The 22447-nt window shown below is 30.0% G+C and overlaps 1 protein-coding gene across 1 annotated transcript in view; it reads left to right on the forward strand.

Annotated features, from left to right (window-relative positions):
* The window catches only part of LOC108553271 (uncharacterized), a gene marked incomplete at its 3' end in the record, with an annotated part of 71020 nt that overhangs the window by 12713 nt on the left and 35860 nt on the right, over positions 1 to 22447 (forward strand). The window contains exon 3 of the mRNA XM_017908096.1: positions 20467 to 20604. Within this exon, the coding sequence (XP_017763585.1) occupies positions 20467 to 20604 (138 nt within the window). The remainder of the gene's footprint in view (positions 1 to 20466; positions 20605 to 22447) is intronic.

Below are 22447 nucleotides of genomic sequence, written 5' to 3' on the forward strand. Positions count from 1 at the left end.
AAATATTCTCTGATTATATTTCTCCTAGCATTCAACCGAACATTCTTCGTTGTTTTAATATAAATACTGTAATATAGTATATTATACTGTTATAGAATATAACTATATACTCTACTAAATTATATTATTGTACTATATTACTGTGTTGCAGTATGTACTATTTTACTATTATACATATATATTATAATATTACAGTGAGTGCTATAATAATATTATGCTATATTACACTATGTGCTATAATGCTACTACTATTGTATAGTGTCACATTGTGTACTATAATGCTACTATAATGTTTCATAGTACCATAATGTGTATTATAATAATATTATGCTATATTACGCTATGTGCTATTGTATAATGCTACTACTATAGTATAATGTCACACTATGTACTACAATGTTACTATAATGTTTTATAGTGTTATAGTGTGTATTATAATAATATTCTACTGTAATATAGTACAATATTATGGCATATGCTATAATATTGCTATCCTATACTCACTTGCAAAACAAACTCCACAAAACAGAAAGTAAATATTCATTTCAAATATAAAAAGATAAGCAACAATGAAGTGTCCTGATCCAAAATTTAAAGAGACCAAGAAATATAATTAATTAATTTTACCATTTCAACAACTCACATTGTACTATTATAGCTGTATTATAATACTATACTGCGTATTACAACTATATGTATACTATACAGTTCCTACATCTTCCCATATTATTCCAATATATATACACAGACAAATTAAAAATCCGTCACTGATCTTCATCCCCAAAACAACCTACCAATCACATTTCCTATCACCCTGCACAAATGCACCGTCATATTCGCCAAACACCGAAACACTCGCACGTATACGTGTACATATACATGTCCCCTCTCCAAAACCTTCTTATTATTATTTCAATCCCTGTACATTCCATCCCGACGCTTTGCAAATAAATTTTTGTCAAACGGGACGTAATAACAGGGGAGGTATTAAATTCCATAAGGAACACAAGCAAAACGCGTGAATTTAATATCCTCCTTGATGTTCCGCGTTGATTGTGTAGAAGTATATCAAAGAGACGCTCTTAAGAGCGCTTTGACATTCTCCTTTCAAGAGGAATGAAAGCATTTTATTCCTCCCTCCCCACGCCGCCCTTCTGCGCCGCGTTAGCCGCCTTCAATGCTCCATTTCTCCTCTGATATCAACTTCAATCTCGGTTCTTTTTCTCTGAGGATAAGCAACGGCTTTTGCAGGCTGCTGGATCCTTGCACACCGGCCACCACGCGTGTGAGAAAACGCCGTGCAAGTTTTCTTTACAAATCCAACGCACATGGGAACATGTGCGATGACTAGTTCGAACTGCCGCCTGTGCGCGGCGCTGCCCGCGGGGCTAATGAAAATCAGATCGCTGCGTTCGTTAATTCCAAGCTTCCGTTACCTTCGAGTCTAGAACTCCGTCTAGAGGTGACGTGGCTTCATCTGCACCGATGAACTTGCAGTTTCAGTAATTATGGGATTGCTGGATATTCTGGTTCTCTTCCGGGTTTTTCGTTCGATCTTAATTCTTTTTACTATTCGGTGGGTGGTTTGTTATGGGTAATTTCGGAGGAAGTGGAAGGAAGAAGAAGATCGTTCTTACGTTTCCTTGTGTTTGAAAATGTGGTATTTGTAAATGGATAAAGTTGCGGATTTACGGGACACGTAGATTTATGAACGGGTATAAATTTGTATCTTTATGGCATATTCCGAGGTTTAATATTCAATGATATATCAAGTACCGAGGTTTATGGTCAGTGATAATTGGGGAAGGTATACGCGATGAAGTTATAGATTTGTAACGATTTATAGATCGATGGTAGTCGTAAATTTATAATTTTATTCGTGGATAAGTTCGTAAGTGATTTTGGGAAAATCTTTATGAGAAATATAGATTTCGAAAAAATATTCCATATTTCTTACCTAATTCTGTTTGTATCTGAAATATAATATATATAAAAACCTATGCACAGTCTATACTATAATATGAGCCGTTCACTGCACAAATCGATTAACTCCACCTATTGAAAAATCTTAAACTTAAGTACCAAAGCACTTGGTATAGTCATAACTATTTATATTTATAATAACTTTTCCCGATAATTAAGATTAACACCATTAAACGACAAAAATTTTTTGGCCACTGAATAATAAATAATTTATTTCAGAGGTCACTTTGATTAACTCCGTACTCTGATGTAAATCGTTGCAATAATGCAACTCAAATGCACTAACAAGCCATGAATGATAACCGTGAATTTTTTAGTGCCGTCTTATCAGAATTTAAGTAAAATTTAATCAAATTTAAATTTATTACTTTTTTCACTTGCCAAATCGATTAACTCCTCCAGTAACATAAAAAAGAAATTTAGTCAAATTTAAATTTATTACTTTTTTCACTTGCCAAATCGATTAACTCCTCCAGTAACATAAAAATGGTAACGTTACTAATGATTACCTTTTGGCTATTTTTTCTTATAAATTTTATATACCGTTAGATAAAAGTCACATTTGTATTTATGAATTCTACGATATTTATTTCGATTTAAGTTATAAAGGGAATTTTAAATAACAATATACATTATTTCATTGCATTTCTCCAATTTTTGTTTTATAGAGTTAATCAATTTGTACAGTGAACGGCTCATATGTCTATGCCCATGTATAGTCTACACATACTTTATATAACAGTTTATATATAATCTACATAAAAATATTAGTACTTAAATGTTTATATACACATATCGAATAATTCGTCTGTTAAATATTAACGAACCACCCTATATATAAACTCACCACACCAATTAATTTCGCAAAAATCGGAAAGGCAGGATTTTATGTTAAATTTACCATAAAAAGGTAAGTATCAATCAAGTATAATGAAGTGCTTGACAGCAAAGGTTTCCAAAAATTTCAGAAATGAAATTAATCATTCTGGCACGTGAATAGTTCAAACGTGTCTAAAAATGAACATCCTAAAAGAAATTTTATACAATCTAGAAACACGATCTTAAAATTGTCCAGCTAATTTAAATAACCAGTTTATATCGATCTGTGTAATTATCCTCGTAGAATAAAAAAAATTCGGAAATTCAGTATATCAATATTTTACATTTCTCTTTGAGACATTATTTTCCTACGACAAAAGAGCTTATGCACCTGAAATATGGCACGGAATATAAAACGTCCATTCACGTTCTACACAACAAAACTCGTTACACAATTAAGTAATCATGCAGGAGTAATTAATTTTATTTCTTTTCGATTATCTTATCACGAGAAACAAATTGCGAATAAATCAGTAATATGAGACCATTAATCACAAACTTGTACAGGATCTACATAGATCATTTGCATACTTGTTATAACCATATATATACTTCTTTACTATGAAATGTGGATTGTGGTTGAAAGAATTTATTTTCCAGTCTTCGTTTTTCTTCCTTTTCCGTTGAAACTGCTACATTGAGGGAAATGTTGTACGGTTTCATTAATAACAGACTTTGACGTAATTTCACAGAAATTAACATATTCTTCTTGTTGTGTAATGACACATCTCGACGTAAAAATATTTCTTGAAAAGACGAGATACATTTCCCAACATAATTTCGTTTAATCTTATTGGAGAACTTGTTTGAAGTTTCAATATGGCGGACTTTGTACGATTCCTTGACAGGTATCGATAGATATTGTTATCCTTTACAGGTACTGATAGATATTGTTATACGCGTCAGACGAGGCACGAAATCATTTTGACAAGGTGATATAAGTTAAAACGAGTTTAAATTAGACGTTAAAATGTATTTCGATGTCAAAGTGTCAACTAGCTGAGTCTTATTAGTCTGACATCTTATTTTCTTGTATAGACGTATGGCTTTCGTTATTTCTTCATCTCGTCGCCTCTTTCGTCCTTTCACTTTCATTAATCAACTGACTAGGAATGATAGGTGTTTCTTGCCTTTGTCTCGTATTGGTAAACAGTTGACGTGTCTCTTTCACTGTCATAGAATATGAGATATGTAGCCAGGAGATACGAAGTATTTTTATTTTAATTAGTGCTTATAAAATCATATTTTCTATATATTCCTATGTTAACTTTATTTATTTAATATTATATAATACTACAAAAAATATTATGGAAATTTGATTGTAGCAAAACGTATTCAATATTTTAATATCATTTTTAAAATAAATAAAGAAACTTTTTAAATTGTAATTAAGAATTTTTCGAAATTTTAGTTCAACTATTTTTCTAATTTTTAAATCAACATTTCTTAAATTTATGATTACGTATTTTTTAAATTTTATATTATAAATTTTAGCAGGACGATATCAGCATGTTCTAGAAGAAAGCCATAGGAAAGATAGTTTATTAAAAAATTATATTAATATTAAAATTAGTAGAAGATTATAGTAAAAATACGAAATGTTAAGAAGCTGATTTTTATCGTTAAATAAATATTATTTTGAAGTTTTTTTATTGTCATTAGTTACACTAATCGTCTTGCAGAGTATAAAAAGTTTAAATAAAATAGATCGTTTACACTAAATATGAAAGAAATTGATGTATAACAAGAAATAAATCACGAAAAATCCTCAAAGTCATCGTAATGCGATTTAACTTGTCTTAGTATAAATGTACTGTAATATTTCGTTATATCGTTGATTTAACGCGTTATATAGCACCTCTGGTGATCCATCACGATCAACTCAAGTGCAATGTATTTGGTCTCATTAATTTGAAACAGAGAAAGGCTAGCATGGCAATGATCGAATCAAACGATTATATTCACATTATGTATTTTTCACGTGACATATATATTCCATCTATTTTGTGACAGCAGTATACACAATGTTGAGAGATAAGGTTCGAAACGTTTTAATATTATTCATTCATAGTATCATAATAATATGTGGGTTGCATCATAGTATTGTATTTAGTACAGTATATAGTAATACATTATATTATTATGGTACTATATTAATATATTAGTTATTACAAAACTACATTAATATATTAATATTTTAGTTAATATAGTACCGCATTAATATATTAATATATTAATATATTAGAAAGCATCTTTAGAAAAATGCCTTAAAAGTCGTCTTGAGATTTTTTGTTGCTGCTCAAATTTAATTTTGCTGTTTGATATAACAATTTATTATATAATATTTTTCATTGAAACTGCTATAAAGCGGCAAGAAAAAATCGTACGATGACTTGTGAGGCATCTTTGTAAAGAGGAAACTTCCCTCTATAACGTACATTCAACATAAATACAAAAAAAAAATTTCCAAGGTTCGCAGACTCGTCTAAACTTACCAATATTTCTCAAAAAAATGACTTTTCCCAATTTTTCACTTCACTTCTTGAAATACTGAAATTTTCGAAAACCCACTGAACATGTAACTTAAAGCAGAGGTTTCAAGCTTTAAAATGAGTCGAAGCTCATCATTCTACGACATTTCTTTACGAAGTTACAACCATTCGAAGATTGGCAATTTTTCGACGAATATTTCTTAATAACATAATTTCTTAATTATATTGTTTAATACATTGTTTAACATATTATTTAATACATTGTTTAATATATTGTATACACAGCTGTGAGTAATCTCCATTCGATACTACAGTTTCACTCTAGCAAAGTCTTGTTTCTATTTGTCTTGTATCTTTCTGAATTTCTTCTAAACCGCCTACGCATTTTGCCGCACTTCGCGAAGTACGATATATATATGCAATAACAAATAGATTCTCCACTCACCGCTAGATGGACATTGATGGAATGCGACTTTCTCGCAAGAGTGGGTGGTTGTCCTTATTATAAATATCGGATCGCCACCAGATTTAATTCAACCCTGCACGATGATAATCGTGTAGCGTTCTTTTCGAAAGGATGCGTCTACCTGCCCTGCCCTGCCCCTGCCCTGGCCCTAACCCACCCTGGCCCTACCCTACCCCTGCCATGGCCTACCCTTCTTCTTCTTCTTCTTCTTCTTCTTCTCTCTGCTTCTGCTTCTCTTTCCTTCTTCTTCTCTTTGCTTCTGCTTTCCTTTGCTTCTGCTTTTCTCTGCTTATTCTTTTCTCTCATTCTGCTTTTCTATGCTTCTTTTTCTCTCTGCTTATCTTTTACACTGCTTTTCTTTTGCACTTCTCTTTCGCACTGCCTCTCTTTTATTCTTCTAATCTTTTCACATTGCTTCTCTTTTACACTTCTCTTTCGCATTGCTTTCCTTTTACACTTCTTTTTCTCACTGCCTCTCTTTTATTCTTTTAATCATTCACACAACTTCTCTTTTTCACTTCTGTTTTGCACTGTTTTTCTTTCGCACTTCTCTTTCACACTGCCTCTCTTTTGCACTTCTAATCTTTCGTATAACTTCTCTTTTGCACCTTTAATTTTTCGTATTGCTTCTCTTTTGCACTTCTTCTCTGCCGCACTTTTCGTCGCCCTGCTTCTACTTCGCCTTGCTTCTTTTTCGCGCTGCTTTCACTTCGCACTACCTTTCTCTTCTCGCCTTGCTTCTTCGTCCTGTTCTAAATCATGCTCTTCAGAGACCCTGCTCTTGCATTATGAAATATATATTTCCTAGACCCCTCCCCTTCGACCATAACAATACATGTGTTGAATACATTTATTCCCTCTTTTTTTACATAATGCAGGGAATTTCGGAAGAATGAAGTACGCCCAACAATAAATCAGCGTACAGTAATTTCTTCGCGAAGTAGCAACAGCTCAGGGATTGAGAATTTTTCGATGATAATTACTTAATCTCTTAATTGCAGTGACGAGTATGTAATATGTAGTCATTTCTTAAAAAGTACTCACCATAAAATTTATTATAATTGACGAGAATTTAAGAAAGGAAAGTTGAATATGATATTTATTAATCTACAATTTTAATAAGCAGCACTAATTGGCCTTCTATTTTAATTAATAAATAATTCGTTTATGTAACTACAGTAAATAAATTCTATCTATATTCTAAATAGTGCATTTCAAATGTTAATAGTAAATTCTGATAGGAGATTCTAGAAGGTATGCAGATACAACACGTAATAAATTTGCATAAAGGGATGGATAAAAGGTTGTTAAAATTTTACAATCCTGTGCTAGTGAAATGTCAAAGTATCGTTAGGAAAAACAATTACGATTGTGAGTCTAATTATATATGAAATTCTAATTATACTTCTACGTGTAAATAATAATTGATTGATATTAATTCCAAGTACAGAACTCGTTTCTGCTTATAATAGGAAACGAGATATGACATTGATATATTTCAGCACCAACTTTTGGTCTTTCAACTTGGCTTCTAGAACCTTCACGTGTAATTTAATTCATACTTCACGTTCTAATTACATGCCGATAGGTAATTAGTAATTAACGATCGATTAATATTAATTCTAAGCGCAAGGCTTATCCCTGTACACTATCGAGGACAGAAAATGGCACTGATGTATGTGATCGTTCATCGGATAAGACGCGAATTCATTAGAAAATATTTGAAATATATAAGGATATACTTATCCTCCAATTTGATCGAAAGAATACCTGCACACTGTAAGATAATTTTTAGCGTTAATTACAAACAACAATGCCTAAATCCAATAATTTTTAAATTTAAAATAATTAAAATAATTTAATTAATTTATATTAAAATAATATTTTTATTAAAATAATTTTTAATTACAATTAAGAGTTATTTTAATGTTAAGGATTAAATCAAGTTTTAATTGCAAACAATTTCGATATTGATTTAAAATTTAATTTTTAATTTTTATGAAAAACAACTTTAATGTGAACATATAAATTCAATCTTCAATTTTAATTCACAACTAACAACTTCCAGTACAAATATAAATTCAATCATAAATTTCCATTGATGACAATTCGAATATGAAAATTGAAATTTAATTTTCAATTTTGATTGTTGCGTATAACTATTAACGCGAAATCGTATTTAGTAACTGAGATTTGCGTAGTTATTTCCATTTCATTATGACAAACAGATTAATTAGTAATAAATTACATTCGTACATTATTGTAAATATTGTATTGAATTATATTCTTACAATAGTCGAACCTACAGTCATTTCAACGTAACACTCTTGTCGCAAAACTTAAGGTGGGTTTACACTACGTGATTTTACCAAGATTCTAAATTATTTAAAAATTTTATTACAATTTAAACATAAATTTAAAAATTACGGAGATGGTTCAGCCTATGTACCATCTGAAAATATTCAACGTACCAACAGTAGTTCACATACCACAGGTTGAGAACCGCTGTCCTATGGTAAATAAAATAGGATGTCGTATCTGATGTTGATGCAATGTTTACACGGTCAAATATAATAATTCCCACTTGTATTACATACTTTAATTTTTAATATAATCTTTATATTATATATTTTAATTTTTAATGCAATTTCTGTGTTATGTACTTTGTAATACGATATATTTTGTATAATTCGATTTCGACCAAAAGTAAATATATTCGCAATATATAACCTAGCAATCAGAAATTGTTTTCATTTAATTTCTATAGTATATGCAAAAGTGACATGAAATGATTTACTTAATGTGAATGCGCCTTTATATGTTACAAAACGCCGTGTATATAGTCTATGCCACTAATGACAAACCTATGACGCACGTGCCAAATCAGAATTATTTGTTTATACTTTTTCAACGAATAAATATATTAAAAATGTATCTTCCTTTTTTAAATAAACCTATAAATAGCGCAAAATTATGGATTATTTTGTATGTGACACAGCACTCAGGTTAAGCTAGGTTTTTCATGAATTTTGACACACCGAGTTGAAAAGGTTCGCCATCATTGGTCTACGCGAATTATCCAGAGATGAAATTTATTCAGAAGATCAAGGTTGATTCACAAATTAAGATCGTGGTATAATAGAGATAAATTGAAGCTTATGTTCGTTACAAGGATCCGATGTTATTGAGTTAGTGGAATATTTATGTTTAGCTGGTATGGCGTCAGGTTGTTTGGAAGTTGTTTGGAAGTGGCAGAGGGCGCAGCTGAGGGTTTGGGATCTTGTGCTGAGAGCAAACTATTGGTAAGGAGTAAGTTCTATTGTAAGGGTTTTATTAATGGTTCGTATACTTGGAGAGGTTGATCTATTGACAATGGGGTAGTAATAGTGTTGTGGTTTCGTGGATTTACCAATCTCAGATGTTAGAAGCTTAATGTATTGTAAATTTTAACAACAATTTCCATTCCTGTACTTCATCAATATACTAAATTTCGTTTTATTATTTACCTCTGTAATTATTTTATTATTTCAATTTACTTTCATTGCAGTGTAAATTTACGTTCATCTCATTTAATTTCCTTATATCATTTTATATTCCACTTTTGCAATTTTTCACCTTAATAAAATCTGTATTTACATGGATTTAAAATTTAAAAATGTAAATGTAAATATTTTTGTTACAACTAAATAATAGTTCTTTAACACTAGATTTTAAATTTAAATAATGTTTTCTAAAACATATGTTGGTTTTTCATAGAATTATAAAATGTATGCAAATACTAATTCCTTCCCCTCCCCACACCTTACTTCCAAAAATCCATATGTGCTATACCTATATGATGTGAATCAAATTGACTCATTAAATATTTTTAAAGTTGGTCGTTTTACACACGAGTAACTTATTTCTTGTAGATAAAAATTTTTTGTAAACAATCTGATGCGAGAATTTTCATATTCAAACTTGTCAATTTACACAAAATGGTACTCTAATTCTGATGACTCCGTCTTTGGTATTCTTGAAATTAGTACTTTAGTACTTTAGTACTCTTACCTCTGACATAGTACAATACTAACATAAGTTAGATCAAAATTCTTTATCTTATATTAAATAGTTAACCCTTTGCAGTGGACGATTTTTTGGCTGAAGAGGAGTAAGAATTCGAAGATTTTATGCTATAAAGTTGACTTCTTTTTTTTTGAGCAGTAAATAAGGAACAGTATAATAATTGGCACGTAGAATTATTTGATTTCGATACCTCTCACACTGTTATATTATCTCAAATTTGACATATTAATTAATATCGATCTTCGAAATTTTATCAAATGGCGACTGAAGGGCACCTCTCGAGTGCAAAGGGTTAATACTGATTCCATGTCTACGCCAATGCCTTGTTGTTCTATCTCATTCCATCTCAATATATTCTATCCAGTTCCTCATATACAGGATGCGATATAATTCCATTTGTAGACGTGACACCTTCAGTCAACAACGAAAATTCACGTGACCTACCTTCACGATTATGTTACAGTAGGTAAACCTATTACATTACAGCCAATCAGAACTCAAATTCCTTCCGCGTGCAAACTCCTAATCCTTGCACAGTAGTTAGAGCAACGTGTCAACTGCAATATATTTAGATAATCACCAGAGATAACTGTAAATATCGCAGTCAATACGTGCCTAGTTAACGTACAGTAGGTTCGAACCACATAGCGAGGTCGTAAAATCAATCGAGCTAAGGAGTACTATAGTACTCCACTATAACTTCCGAAACAATAATAAGAGACTTCTAGATCCAGATAGGACGCTTGATAGTCAATCGTGTCAGTTTGGAACGAATTTTTCCATTTTTCAACATTGCTGGCAATGATTCGTAAAGTTATTGAATTGAATTAAAATTCTGTTTATTATTGGAGATATTAAACGGGATTTATTAGTAATAATATGTGGTAGTTAACGAACTAATTTGGAATTAAAAGTTGATCAAAAATTTTTTCTGTTTTATAGTTTGCTTTTAAATATATCGTATTGACAGACTATATTTTCCTGTTTGTCGGCTGATACTAACTCCGAAGGTGAATATAAATACCTCCAGCACGAGGTCAATCAAGGTCATCAAAGAACGATTATAGAAACAGAAGCAACCTTCATTAAAGAATCGATATAGTGATATTATAGTCCCTTTAGTACCAAATAACACTTATCCGAAGAATTTTTAGGAAAATATTGGCAAGGACTACCTTTTCTCGTTATTTTTCTCGACATTATTTATTATTGTCAATTTTACTATTATTATGTGTATCATTAGAATTCATCAACGACGTGAAAATAATTACAAAACACGTTAAGTAATAACATAAATATGAACATTTATAAAACAAGAATAAAATGAAAGACATCGTGTTTTGACATTTCTATTATACTAATCATACTCGTTATTTGATAATGATAATTAATATTCATTATTGGCAGTTAAAAGTAATTTCCGTCATCTACAACGAAAATTCGTGACTGAATAAAATTTTCATCGTTTATAATTGTTTTAGATTCAAGATTCTAGATTCTAATCATTTATAATAATTATTTGTATCTAAAATCATTTAAAAAATATAATTGTTACACTATAACTTAACGATTATAGAAAAGAAGCAACCTTCACTGAAGAATCGATATGATGATATTATAGTCCCTTTAGTACCAAATAACATTTGTCCGAAGAATTTTAAAGAAAATATCGGCAAGGACTACTTTTTCTCGTTATTTTTGACTATTGTCAATTTCACTATTATTATGTACATCATTAAAATTCATCAACGACGTGAAAATAATTACAAAACACGCTAAGTAATAACATAAGTATGAACGTTTATGAACCAAGAATAAAATAAAAGATACCGTGTTTTGACATTTCTATTATAGTAATCATAATTGTCATTCGATAATGATAATTAATATTCATTATTTACAACGATTATTGATAGTTGAAAGTAATTTCCGTTATCTAGAACGAAAATTCGTGACTGAATAAAATTTCCATTGTTTATAATTATTTTAGATTCAAGGTTCAAGATTGTAATCATTTATAATGATTATTCATATGTAAAATTTTTAAATGTATATATGCAATTGTTATACTATAACTTTTGCACACTTTGGTTACACCGCGTTATGATCTCTGATTAAAAATCCATAGATTGGAGATAATAGCGCTCGTTAGTTCCGAGGAGCATCAAGATGGCGCGACATGTATGTTCCACATTCTAGCTTACGCATTGCGCAGAAGATGGTGTTCGGTGAAATCTTTGGTAACAGTTCGTTGTACGTTCGTTACGTTCTTGGGAAAATTCTCAGAGATTCTCTGGCGAGACAAAGGAGGCATCATACCTGCGTACCGTTTACCGGAAGTTGGGAAGGGGGTTGGCGATAGCCGTTTAGATACATCACTTTTCCTCGCGGATCGGTCCCTCGGAGGCGAGAACAAATCGGGACAATTGTCGGTGACGACATTCTACCTCTACACAAGTTCGTCATCTGCAACTTGGCGAACTTGTCTTCTGCGCCTTTGTTGTACCCGCTCACAATGACGTTATGTATTCTGCGCATTTAACTGCTTGCGAATTATTCACCGGATCTTTCGCGAAATCTTGGAAATTTTGGTCGCCGAGTTTCTCCCCGTTTCCCCATGAAATCACGATGCTGCTGGTAATTAAATGCAATCATTGTCTACTGTGCAGTAATAGTTCAGTAACTTGAGTAACCGTAACTTGGCAAGATGGTGGACAGCGAATATTAATCCCTCGAATAAGTATATGTGTTTAATCGAAGTTATCTGATCTTCTTGAAATTATTTTGTTCCAGTTTTTTAATAAAAGGTAAATAAATGTTTTAGTTACTTTGATGACTTTTTTCTCTAAAGGATAATTCAATTCTTTGGTTTCCAATTTTGTACAATATATTCTATGGGGCTGAATGAGAAGAGAGTATTACATGAATATAGGTCACTAAAAAGTTACAATAAAAATATGAAATACGAAGAAAATAGTAATTTGTAATAGTAATTTGTAATTGCTTATAATAGTAATTACTTACAATATTAATTAGTATTAAATGATTAATATTGAGCAAAGATCAATATTAAATAATCAGTTAAATTACTATAATTAACGGTTTCCTTTATATCTTGCATTTTCGTTATATTATTTTAAAGCGTTAAATGACCTGTGTTTATATATCAATTTGTCTTATTTTCGATATACTGACAAAGTATGGTATGTAAAAACTAGAACACCCAGTATGCTCGGATATGCAAATAGATTGATAACCTGTAATGTTATATAATTATTCATAGATTGCGACAATATACAAGGATATTTCAGGATGTACGATACAATCAGGCAGGAAGTTATTCTACGTGTAGAAATAGGTTAGGAAAAGAGAATAAAATTTTGTTGCTCGAGGCCTTGTTCTGGAGAAAGTCGAATCTAGAAATTTATCGAGTGAATAAAGTTGGCTCAATTGGATATGAGGTTATTCTACCAACAAAAATAAATCGAAAATGTAGAACAACGTATTTTCGATTGGAACTTCGAGTTTGAGAAAATCGAGTTTGTAATAGTGGCTGTTGGTAGTCATAGTGGACACGTTTAGGTGGGAATAATTCGGTGCATACTGCACGAATTTTCGAATACGATTTTTTATCTAACGAGACTCCAAACAAGAAAATTTTATTCTTCATTTTCGATTTACTTTTTATTATAAAATCACCTCTTCTCGAACTGTATAATTGATTTAATATATATATACCATATATTGATATGAAAACTATATTTTATTAATTCTACAAGTTCATTTTCTATTACAAAAAAAAAACAAATCTTAATGTAAAATGTTAATGTGAAAAAAAAAAAATATATATACGTCTACTTCCACAAATTTTTTTAAATTAACGTTTTAATTAACATTAACAAAGAAAACAAATTTTACTGTGAAATGTTAATGTGAAAAAAAAAATATATATATATATCTACTCCCACATATTTCTTCACATTAACATTTCACGGTAAGATTTATTTTCTTCTAGTAATAAAAAGAAGAACTTGTAGTATTAATAAAATACAGTTTCTTAAAAAATGTGTTTACAATGCTGATTGGAATATTTGTAGAATGTACTAGAATTTGTAAAAATTGATAATTTATTGAAGATATAATTGATTTTGATTAGGTTCATTGATTAATTTGTACATATATGATAAATCAGGATTTTATATGTTTAAGAGAGGTAATGGTTTACTGTAGCGAAAGAAAAGATACTACTGACTCATATTGATACAGTCAATACAACGTAAATGCCAATATAATGTCAATATATTTCTATCAAGATGGAGAAAAATTTCACGATTTTCATGTGAAAAAGAACACACGTTCAATAATACTGAAGATATCTTTAAAGTGGATAGTATTCTCAGAGAAAAGATATTTGGTCGTATATTATTTTTCACGCGACTTGTTTCAACCTTATAATATTTGAAAGAAAATACCATTTCAATTTTAATTATTAATAATTTTGATTCTTAAGTTGAAAATGATTTAATTGCGTTATATATCAGGATTTATTATCAGTTGAAAAGTTATTAAAAATAGAAGATTAAATAAATCAACTTTACATTCAAATTATGTCAAAATAGAAAATCAATTTTTGACATCCAGTTTAATATATACAGACTAAATAAAATAAAATTTGTGTAAGATATTTTCAATTAAGATAATAAAAATGTATATAATCGAATATATTTACTTATGACAATAAACTTTTAGTACATACAATAGTATTATTATAATGCAATATATGTTATAATAATAACAATATTATTATACAATATTATTGTTATATAATAACATTAAATTATATCAAATTATTATTATTATACTATTATATTAAATTATAATAATATTATTATACATAATAGTATTATTGCACTATATTTTATCATCATATTATATTCTGTATTATGTTAGTATAATATTATTATTGTATAATTATATTTATGTTAATGTTCTTGTGTAATAATAATAATATAATTATTGTTACATTATTATGATGATAATTTTGCTAGATTTCTAAACGTAATGTAATATGAATGAGATAATATGAACTAACAGTAATATTATATTAAGTATTAGGCAAACATATATGTATATACATGAGATTTTCTCCTCGCATATTTCTAAATGTTCTCAATGTTCACCCATTTAAACAGGAAGTCCCCTGCTGAGCAAGAAAACTTCATTATACCGTGTAACAGATTCTATATTTCAAACAATATATGAGACAATATATCCAATTTAGAAAAGATGAAACTAATTTATACTACTTGATACTATTTCAATTACATTATATTCAATGGAATTCTCATTTATCGATGATTAGAGTTTATCATCTATTACGGTTCTGAGAGTGTATTTGCCTCATTTTCTTAAAATTATTATACAGAATTTATTGACTCGATCGTTTATTGTTAAACCAATTTTAGAGTAATCCATGTATCTAATATTTATTTACATTTATATACATATTTTATATTTTTTATTATCTAATATAGAATTATTCTAAATCAAGATACCTATTATAGCAATAATAGTTTAATAGCAATAACAATAAAATATCTATTATAACAATTCATTTATTTCATTTACGAAATGTAATATTAATAATTCCAAAAATTTTTAATTTATCAATTGTTAATTCCTGAGTGCTTATATTACGTCCTATATATATATATATCATAAGTACATCCTAATTAAAGTCAATTCATAGTGTGTATAACGTGTGTATATGTATATATTATCAAATTTGTTATATATCTGTGTTAATGAACTTCCAGTTTATACATGCATATATCACAGTAAATTCGATCTTTGACTAATTATTTTAATAATTTCATGGCTGTAGTGCCTTACAAAATTGTTGTCACCGTGGAATAGACTTTTAATAATGAATCGTATCAAGAGGTTAATTTTCTGATTAATTAAACAGTTTCAATAAACAATCTACGTCAAACTTATATAAAAATTAATTAGTAATTACAATTTTTTTCAATTTTCCATTTTGATAGGAGTAGACAGTTGATTTAAGCCACTCTGTATATAAAAGTGTCTCCTAGATATTTCTGAAGTTATACATCTTTCTCATGTTTGGCCCATAAGATAATGTTAATTAGGCTCTTTAGATACATATCTTGGAGATATATCTAAATGGGACATGGAAGCCTCATATGACTCATTCCATACACAATGTATGTACAATGCCTTATCAAAAATGCCTTTTTTAACGTTTGTAATTATGGTGCATAATACGGGATAATGTAAATACAAGTGAATTTATAGGGTGTCCAGATATAACACTTTACAACTGTCAATATTCATTGAAAAGAGTGAAAAATATTTAATCATCATTTATTTCTGAACGTTAAATATATAAATTATTAACCCTTTGCACTCAACGATTTTTTGACTAGAGGACAGAAGAAATTCAAAGATTCTCTACTAAAAACTGACGATACCTTTTTGAGCAGTAAATAAAGAATTGTATAATAATAGAATTGTAGAATTATTTGATTTCGTTACCTCGCACACTGTCACATTACATTAAATTTGATATATTAATTAATATCGATCTTCAAATTTTATGAAATGGTGACTGAAGATCACCTCTCGAGTGCAAAGGCTTAATATTTATTACATTTTTCAACTAACGTTAAAAGCAATTTTTATTTAAAATACCTATTGTAATTACATTATTCTAGTTATCATTGACAAACCACTTCCATTTCGTAAATATAATACAAAATTATTATTATAAATATAAATTGATCTTAAAATGTATTTTTATTTCTTCAGGAAGCACTACAAGTTTTATAAATTTCAAATCATTTGCTTAATTCTGTGTATATAATGACTCGAATCAGTATTTTGTTAATATATTAAGAGGTTATATTGCAACTACTTGTGATAACTCTTCCAATATATAGTTTCTATCGACAACATTGGATCGTTATTTTGCAAGAATATAGAATCATGATCTCTAATTATACGTGTTAATTAGCCAGTTTTATAGAAAACTAGCAGTTCTTAGAATTGATGAATATAAATGAACATTGACAGTGGCGCCCTCGCTTAACTTTCAATTTGGATCAGCATTATCCTCCCACCTAACGTATCTTCCAAAATATTTATTTTAAAATGGAACTAAATGGAAAATGGAACACTGTGTATATAAGAAGGTGTTTATGTATTTTCTGTCAGAAATCAATTTCTCACGGAACACTTTTAAAGTCAGACCAACATTTGTGGTGTTAATTAAAATTTCCCTTAAGTCAATAATGATAATTTATTGCCGGCAGTTTACAGTCCATAAACCGTTATACCGCTATAATTCACGTAAAACATCGATAATTAAGTTCCCATGGCAGTAAAAAGTCGGTGAAAGTTCTCAAATTACGAATTTCTTAATTTCTCAGTTCTACGCCGTTATAAATTCGTATCTCAGTTACAAGTAATGGCTCAATACTTCTGAAAGATGATACTCAAAATAAGTTGTCTCCATTAAAAATAAAACTATATTTCCTTGAATTTAAATTGTATCTTCATCATCCTCGAGAAACACTTATTCAGAAATTTTATTTAAGCCCTTTTATACTTAATGCAATAAATTTTGTCACAATTGTTATTGTAATTTAGTAATCAACTAGTTTTATTTCAATTTGTACTATTTATTATAGTACATAGTATAGTAGTATATAGTAGTATATTGTAGCAGTATATAATAGTACAGTATAGTAGTATATAGTAGTATAGTGTAGCAGTACATAATGGTATAGTATAGTAGTATATAGTGGTATAGAGTAGCATTATATAGTAGTATAGTATAGTATAATAGTATATAGTATGTATACTATATAGATTATTTTTCATTTTTTATTTATTTTAATAATCCAGAAATATCCTCAATGGGAGTTATGTGACATTACGTAAATTTATATAGAAGATTCCAATTTAGTTTATAATATTAATAGAAATGTTTTACAAGTATAGAAGCGAAATGATGTAATTTAAAACTTCCCATTCCCTTTCTTTGATAAACTTTTCTTTCAAAATATAAAATATATTTAAGTTCTCTGTTGTTTATTTAATAATACTATTATTACATATTGTTACTGTACAATTATTAAAATAGTTATGTCAAGAAGATTATTATTTTCGATTATTTTTTATTTTCTGAAAGCAATAACAATATTGTATATAATATAATAATAGTATATTATTTTAAACACTAATTGCATATTAAGATGATGTAATATAAAATACAGGAAAGCAGTGTTTGTAATTATTATTTAGTAACTGATAAGTAATTATTTACGACAATTCAAATTACGCTTTGAGGTTATGTTATATTTACGACTAGATACGGAGTACCCAATATAGCTAGAATACCCAAAGACAAGGTTCTTGGTTGTTACTGGACAGTTACATGTATTGCATATTGAACGGTTTAGGTTAGATATTAAGTGGGAATGTTACGGTTGTGTTCGGTCTTAAGTCCATTTAATACTAAGGGAAACCGGGGCAAAGCGAGGTAGTAAAGCAATGTGAAATATCGTTTCGTGCATGTTGCTAGTAACTCCATATAAGACTATTCAAGTCACTAAGGCTAAAACAGAGGCACTCTATTATCAATCGTGAGATTACTCGTTGATGAAGTCAATTATTTAGATATCTCAAAATTTCAAGATTTCGAACCTAAATTTGCTTACTTCTAAAATGACATATATAAAAGTCTGAGTTATTCCAAATTATTCTATCATTTAAATTATATATGAGTATATTAAATTAGTTTCACTTTGATGTATTAATATTCTAACCTATAAATTATATTTATACATCATTCATTTTTATTAAACTCAACTGGAGGAAATCCGAAGCTGACTAACTTAATTAATCTAACCGAGACTGAATACTTATGAAAACAGGAGCGTATATACACATAGTGGGGCCCAACATATTTTTATCAAAATAAAATAATTTTCTTTTATTGTAATAAAACGAATGCAGTTCAAAATAAATAATAAAAAGACATTTCTTTCAGATTTCTTATTTAAACTACTTTCATAATTAGTGGCATAAATATATTAAGCTTCACATTTGCATGATTAACAAATACAGGAATGACATAACAAATGAGGAATAACAAATATTTATTACGTAACCATACCTTTATATTTCCCCTTATACATGTCAACGTTCTCATTATTTAACATAAAAACTTGACATTCAAATATAGAAACGAGAATTCTGTAAAACAACCTCAGTTATAACCGGTAGTTTTCATGACACATTACTATAATTAGTACACGCAAAGCTGGCAGTAAAATATGAAATTTCACTAAATATTTCTAACATGACAGCTCGGTGCAAGGAATCGTTTCGTACGGGTAACGGTGAACACGTTTCACGGACTGTGAACTCAGCAACAAGCTCCAAGATTTTCCTCTCTATACCTTTTTTTCTCATTTTCCTGGCTAATTGTAATATACAAAATCACGTGGACGTGTCCACAGAATTATTCACAAGCGGTATCTACCTTACCGACTGCGATTAGACTTAGTTCATTTTCTGCCACGGTGGCTCTGCCTTTATCACGGTTGCTTTCTTCTGGCCGCAATGCGATCTCAAGGCGAGTTTAGTTCAGTGACACCTCTTTTTAGACGCATTATTATATGCACGCAAAGAGTGTGCGAGCAGTGCTCGCGAACTTCCAGATCCTGTTCTCGATGTTGTTTGGAAAAATCGCATGGATATCGTGGAACCGAGACCGACGGGCGACGTTTACGATGAGAAATCCTAGCTGACGACCTGTCGCGTCGTGGAAACGTTGCCTTAATGCGCGCCAGCCAACCGAGCTTTCGCTTTGACGCTTTATCATCGAGTCTACGTATTTATGGTAATGTAATCCGAGCGTAATTCGTTCGCTTGTCAAACGTACATGATCGTTTATTGACGATTTGCAGGTGCGAGTCTATTCTTGCGTTCAGGATGCTGCACTGAATAATTATGTAAAACTTAAAGGATTGAAAAATTACGTAGAAAAGGAAGGAATAATTCGAAGGTGTACTTAGGTTCAGTTATTTATTCACAGCTACAATTTAATGCATATATTTAAGCGAATTAAGAATTATTTTATTATATTTTCTATTTTGTTCAATTTAATTTACTGTTTTAAAATCCTGATATATTATGGATTTTTAGAAAAATAAAATTAGGTATTGCAGCTAAGCGTGTTCAAATATTTTTGTTCGAAATAAGGAACTGTTTGAAAGCTTCCATTTTTTAGAAGGTACAAATTCCAGAAGTGGCTAGAAGCTTTTAAAAGTCGCTTATTTTTAACGATGGTACAAGAAAACACACTTTATTTTAACGATGATCGACTGTTTAATGTGGCAATACAAAATTTATGTCGATATAAAGGTCGAATAAATCAATTTGAATAAATGTCTGAAATTTTTCATAAGGAACGGAAGAATCAATAATCTTTTACTAATTTTGTTCAAGTGTATACGTAAATGTTAATTTGAGAAATTCCTCTGTTTACAGATTGAACGAGAGGTTGTTCTGTCGTCAGGAGACAAGAATTCCAAGATCCCTATTCTTCACGAGTACAAACAAAGGACTGCCGGAAGAGTCGCCATTGCACCGGATGCACCGATCAAACAACAAGCCTGGGTTCAAGAGGTGAGCTAATTCTCTTGTTAATCTTCATAATACACTATTATGACTAGGAACAATAATTAACGACCATGTGCAATAATACACGCGATTAGACATTATTCCAATATTAATACATATCGCAAAGTAAAAAGCGAATTATTTAAAAACCACAACCTTCAGATTACGAAAATATTTTATCTAAAAATTTTCAAATCCATTTAATCCCACTTACAAAATACAAAATAATCAAACAAAAAGTTTAACAACAGGAAGATATGTAAAATTAACATTTATTAATCAAATAAAATATTAAAACAGTGCACTCAATTCTGTTTTTCAAAAATAATTTGTGCAAAAAATAGCAGACTTATATATATATATAAATACACACGCGTATAAAAATGTATTATATAATGTAAATTACATTTTAAAATATATATATAAAGTAAAATCAAGAAATCATATTATCTGGAAATTCTCTCATTCGAATACCTAAAGCTCGCAACTAATTCGAATAATCGAGGTAGAAATTTTTATCTCGCATAAATGACATCTGTCATCAGCGATGTGACAGATGTTAAGGGTTAGAATTCACACACAGAGTCGTTATGTCACTTCCTCTAACGGTTTGCCACAAAACCTGAACTGCAAGTTCAAAAACGAACTCATCCCTGCTTCGTTCGCACAAAGCTTGAGTTGAGCGTATAAAAAGGCGGTTAAGGAGTTAATGGGTGTCTATTCATCGCGAAATCGTAGTCATTACGAAATCTTTCATTGACTAGCGATTGGCTCATGCGAGTGCAACTCGCGCGCAGTGGTCGCGCGTCCTACGTGAAATGCTCGAAGCGCGAGTAGGTGTCGCTAATGCACGTGCCACGAGATACTGTTCCACAATCGTAGGTTATAGACGGATGTGAGCGCCAAAGGGCGTACGAGGAACGTGGAAAATTATCTTTCAGATCTCCTTTCCAAGCGTTTTCTTTGTCTGTCGCACTGCCATATGACCAGCGTTTCAATTATTTCGCGTTCACCGATGAAACACTCTCTTCGAGCTGACGTTAAATGGCTAATGGCTGCACCGACTGCGTCGCGTTTCCATTGGGCCTACCCGAGCGTGGTTGGTTATTTTCTTCTGGAAGGTGTAACGCAGCGGTATGAATCATTGACAAAAGTTTGGAAGCTTTGCTTGTCTTCGGCAGATTTTATGTTTCTTTGTTACGGTATAGGTTATGTCGTGATAGATACTATTGCACTGCACAAAGTTGCTTTTACGAGGTAACGATTGAAGATTAAATGGGAAGAATATGGCGAGACATATTTGTTATTTTTCTTTCATGACAGAGCTGTTTTAAAATTTAGTAGAATGTCGATTAATTTTATGTTACGAAAATTGAATTTATATTTGGCGTGAAATAAATGGAGATGAATAAAGTTGTATTAGACAAAGTTGATTTTAAAGGATAATAAATAATAATTGAAGATCTAAGGGGAAAGATATGATGAGTCGTATTTCTTATTTTGGATAATTTTTTATTTAAAATTTAGTGCATTATCGGTTGGTATTGTACTATCAAAATTGAATTTTCATTTCATTTTGGAAATAGATTAAACAAAGTATTTGGTTTTGTCACTTTGTATTGTAATTCCCCATGAAGAGAGAAATTGTGTTTTTTATTTTTGATATCGTCCATTTTTAGGATTGACTGCAACCTCGATTAATATTGTGTATTATTGGAGTTACGTTTTTATTTGGTTTCGAGATTAAATATATATTTCCTTCTGCAAACATTTCACGAATATTTGCTGTCAATGTAAACTGACAATGTAAATAAATATATTTCTGTCAAACTATTTGGTGGATTTAATT

This window comes from Eufriesea mexicana, unplaced genomic scaffold (genome assembly GCF_001483705.2).
Source record: "Eufriesea mexicana isolate 0111107269 unplaced genomic scaffold, ASM148370v2 scaffold9863, whole genome shotgun sequence".
NCBI classification, from domain to species: domain Eukaryota; kingdom Metazoa; phylum Arthropoda; class Insecta; order Hymenoptera; family Apidae; genus Eufriesea; species Eufriesea mexicana.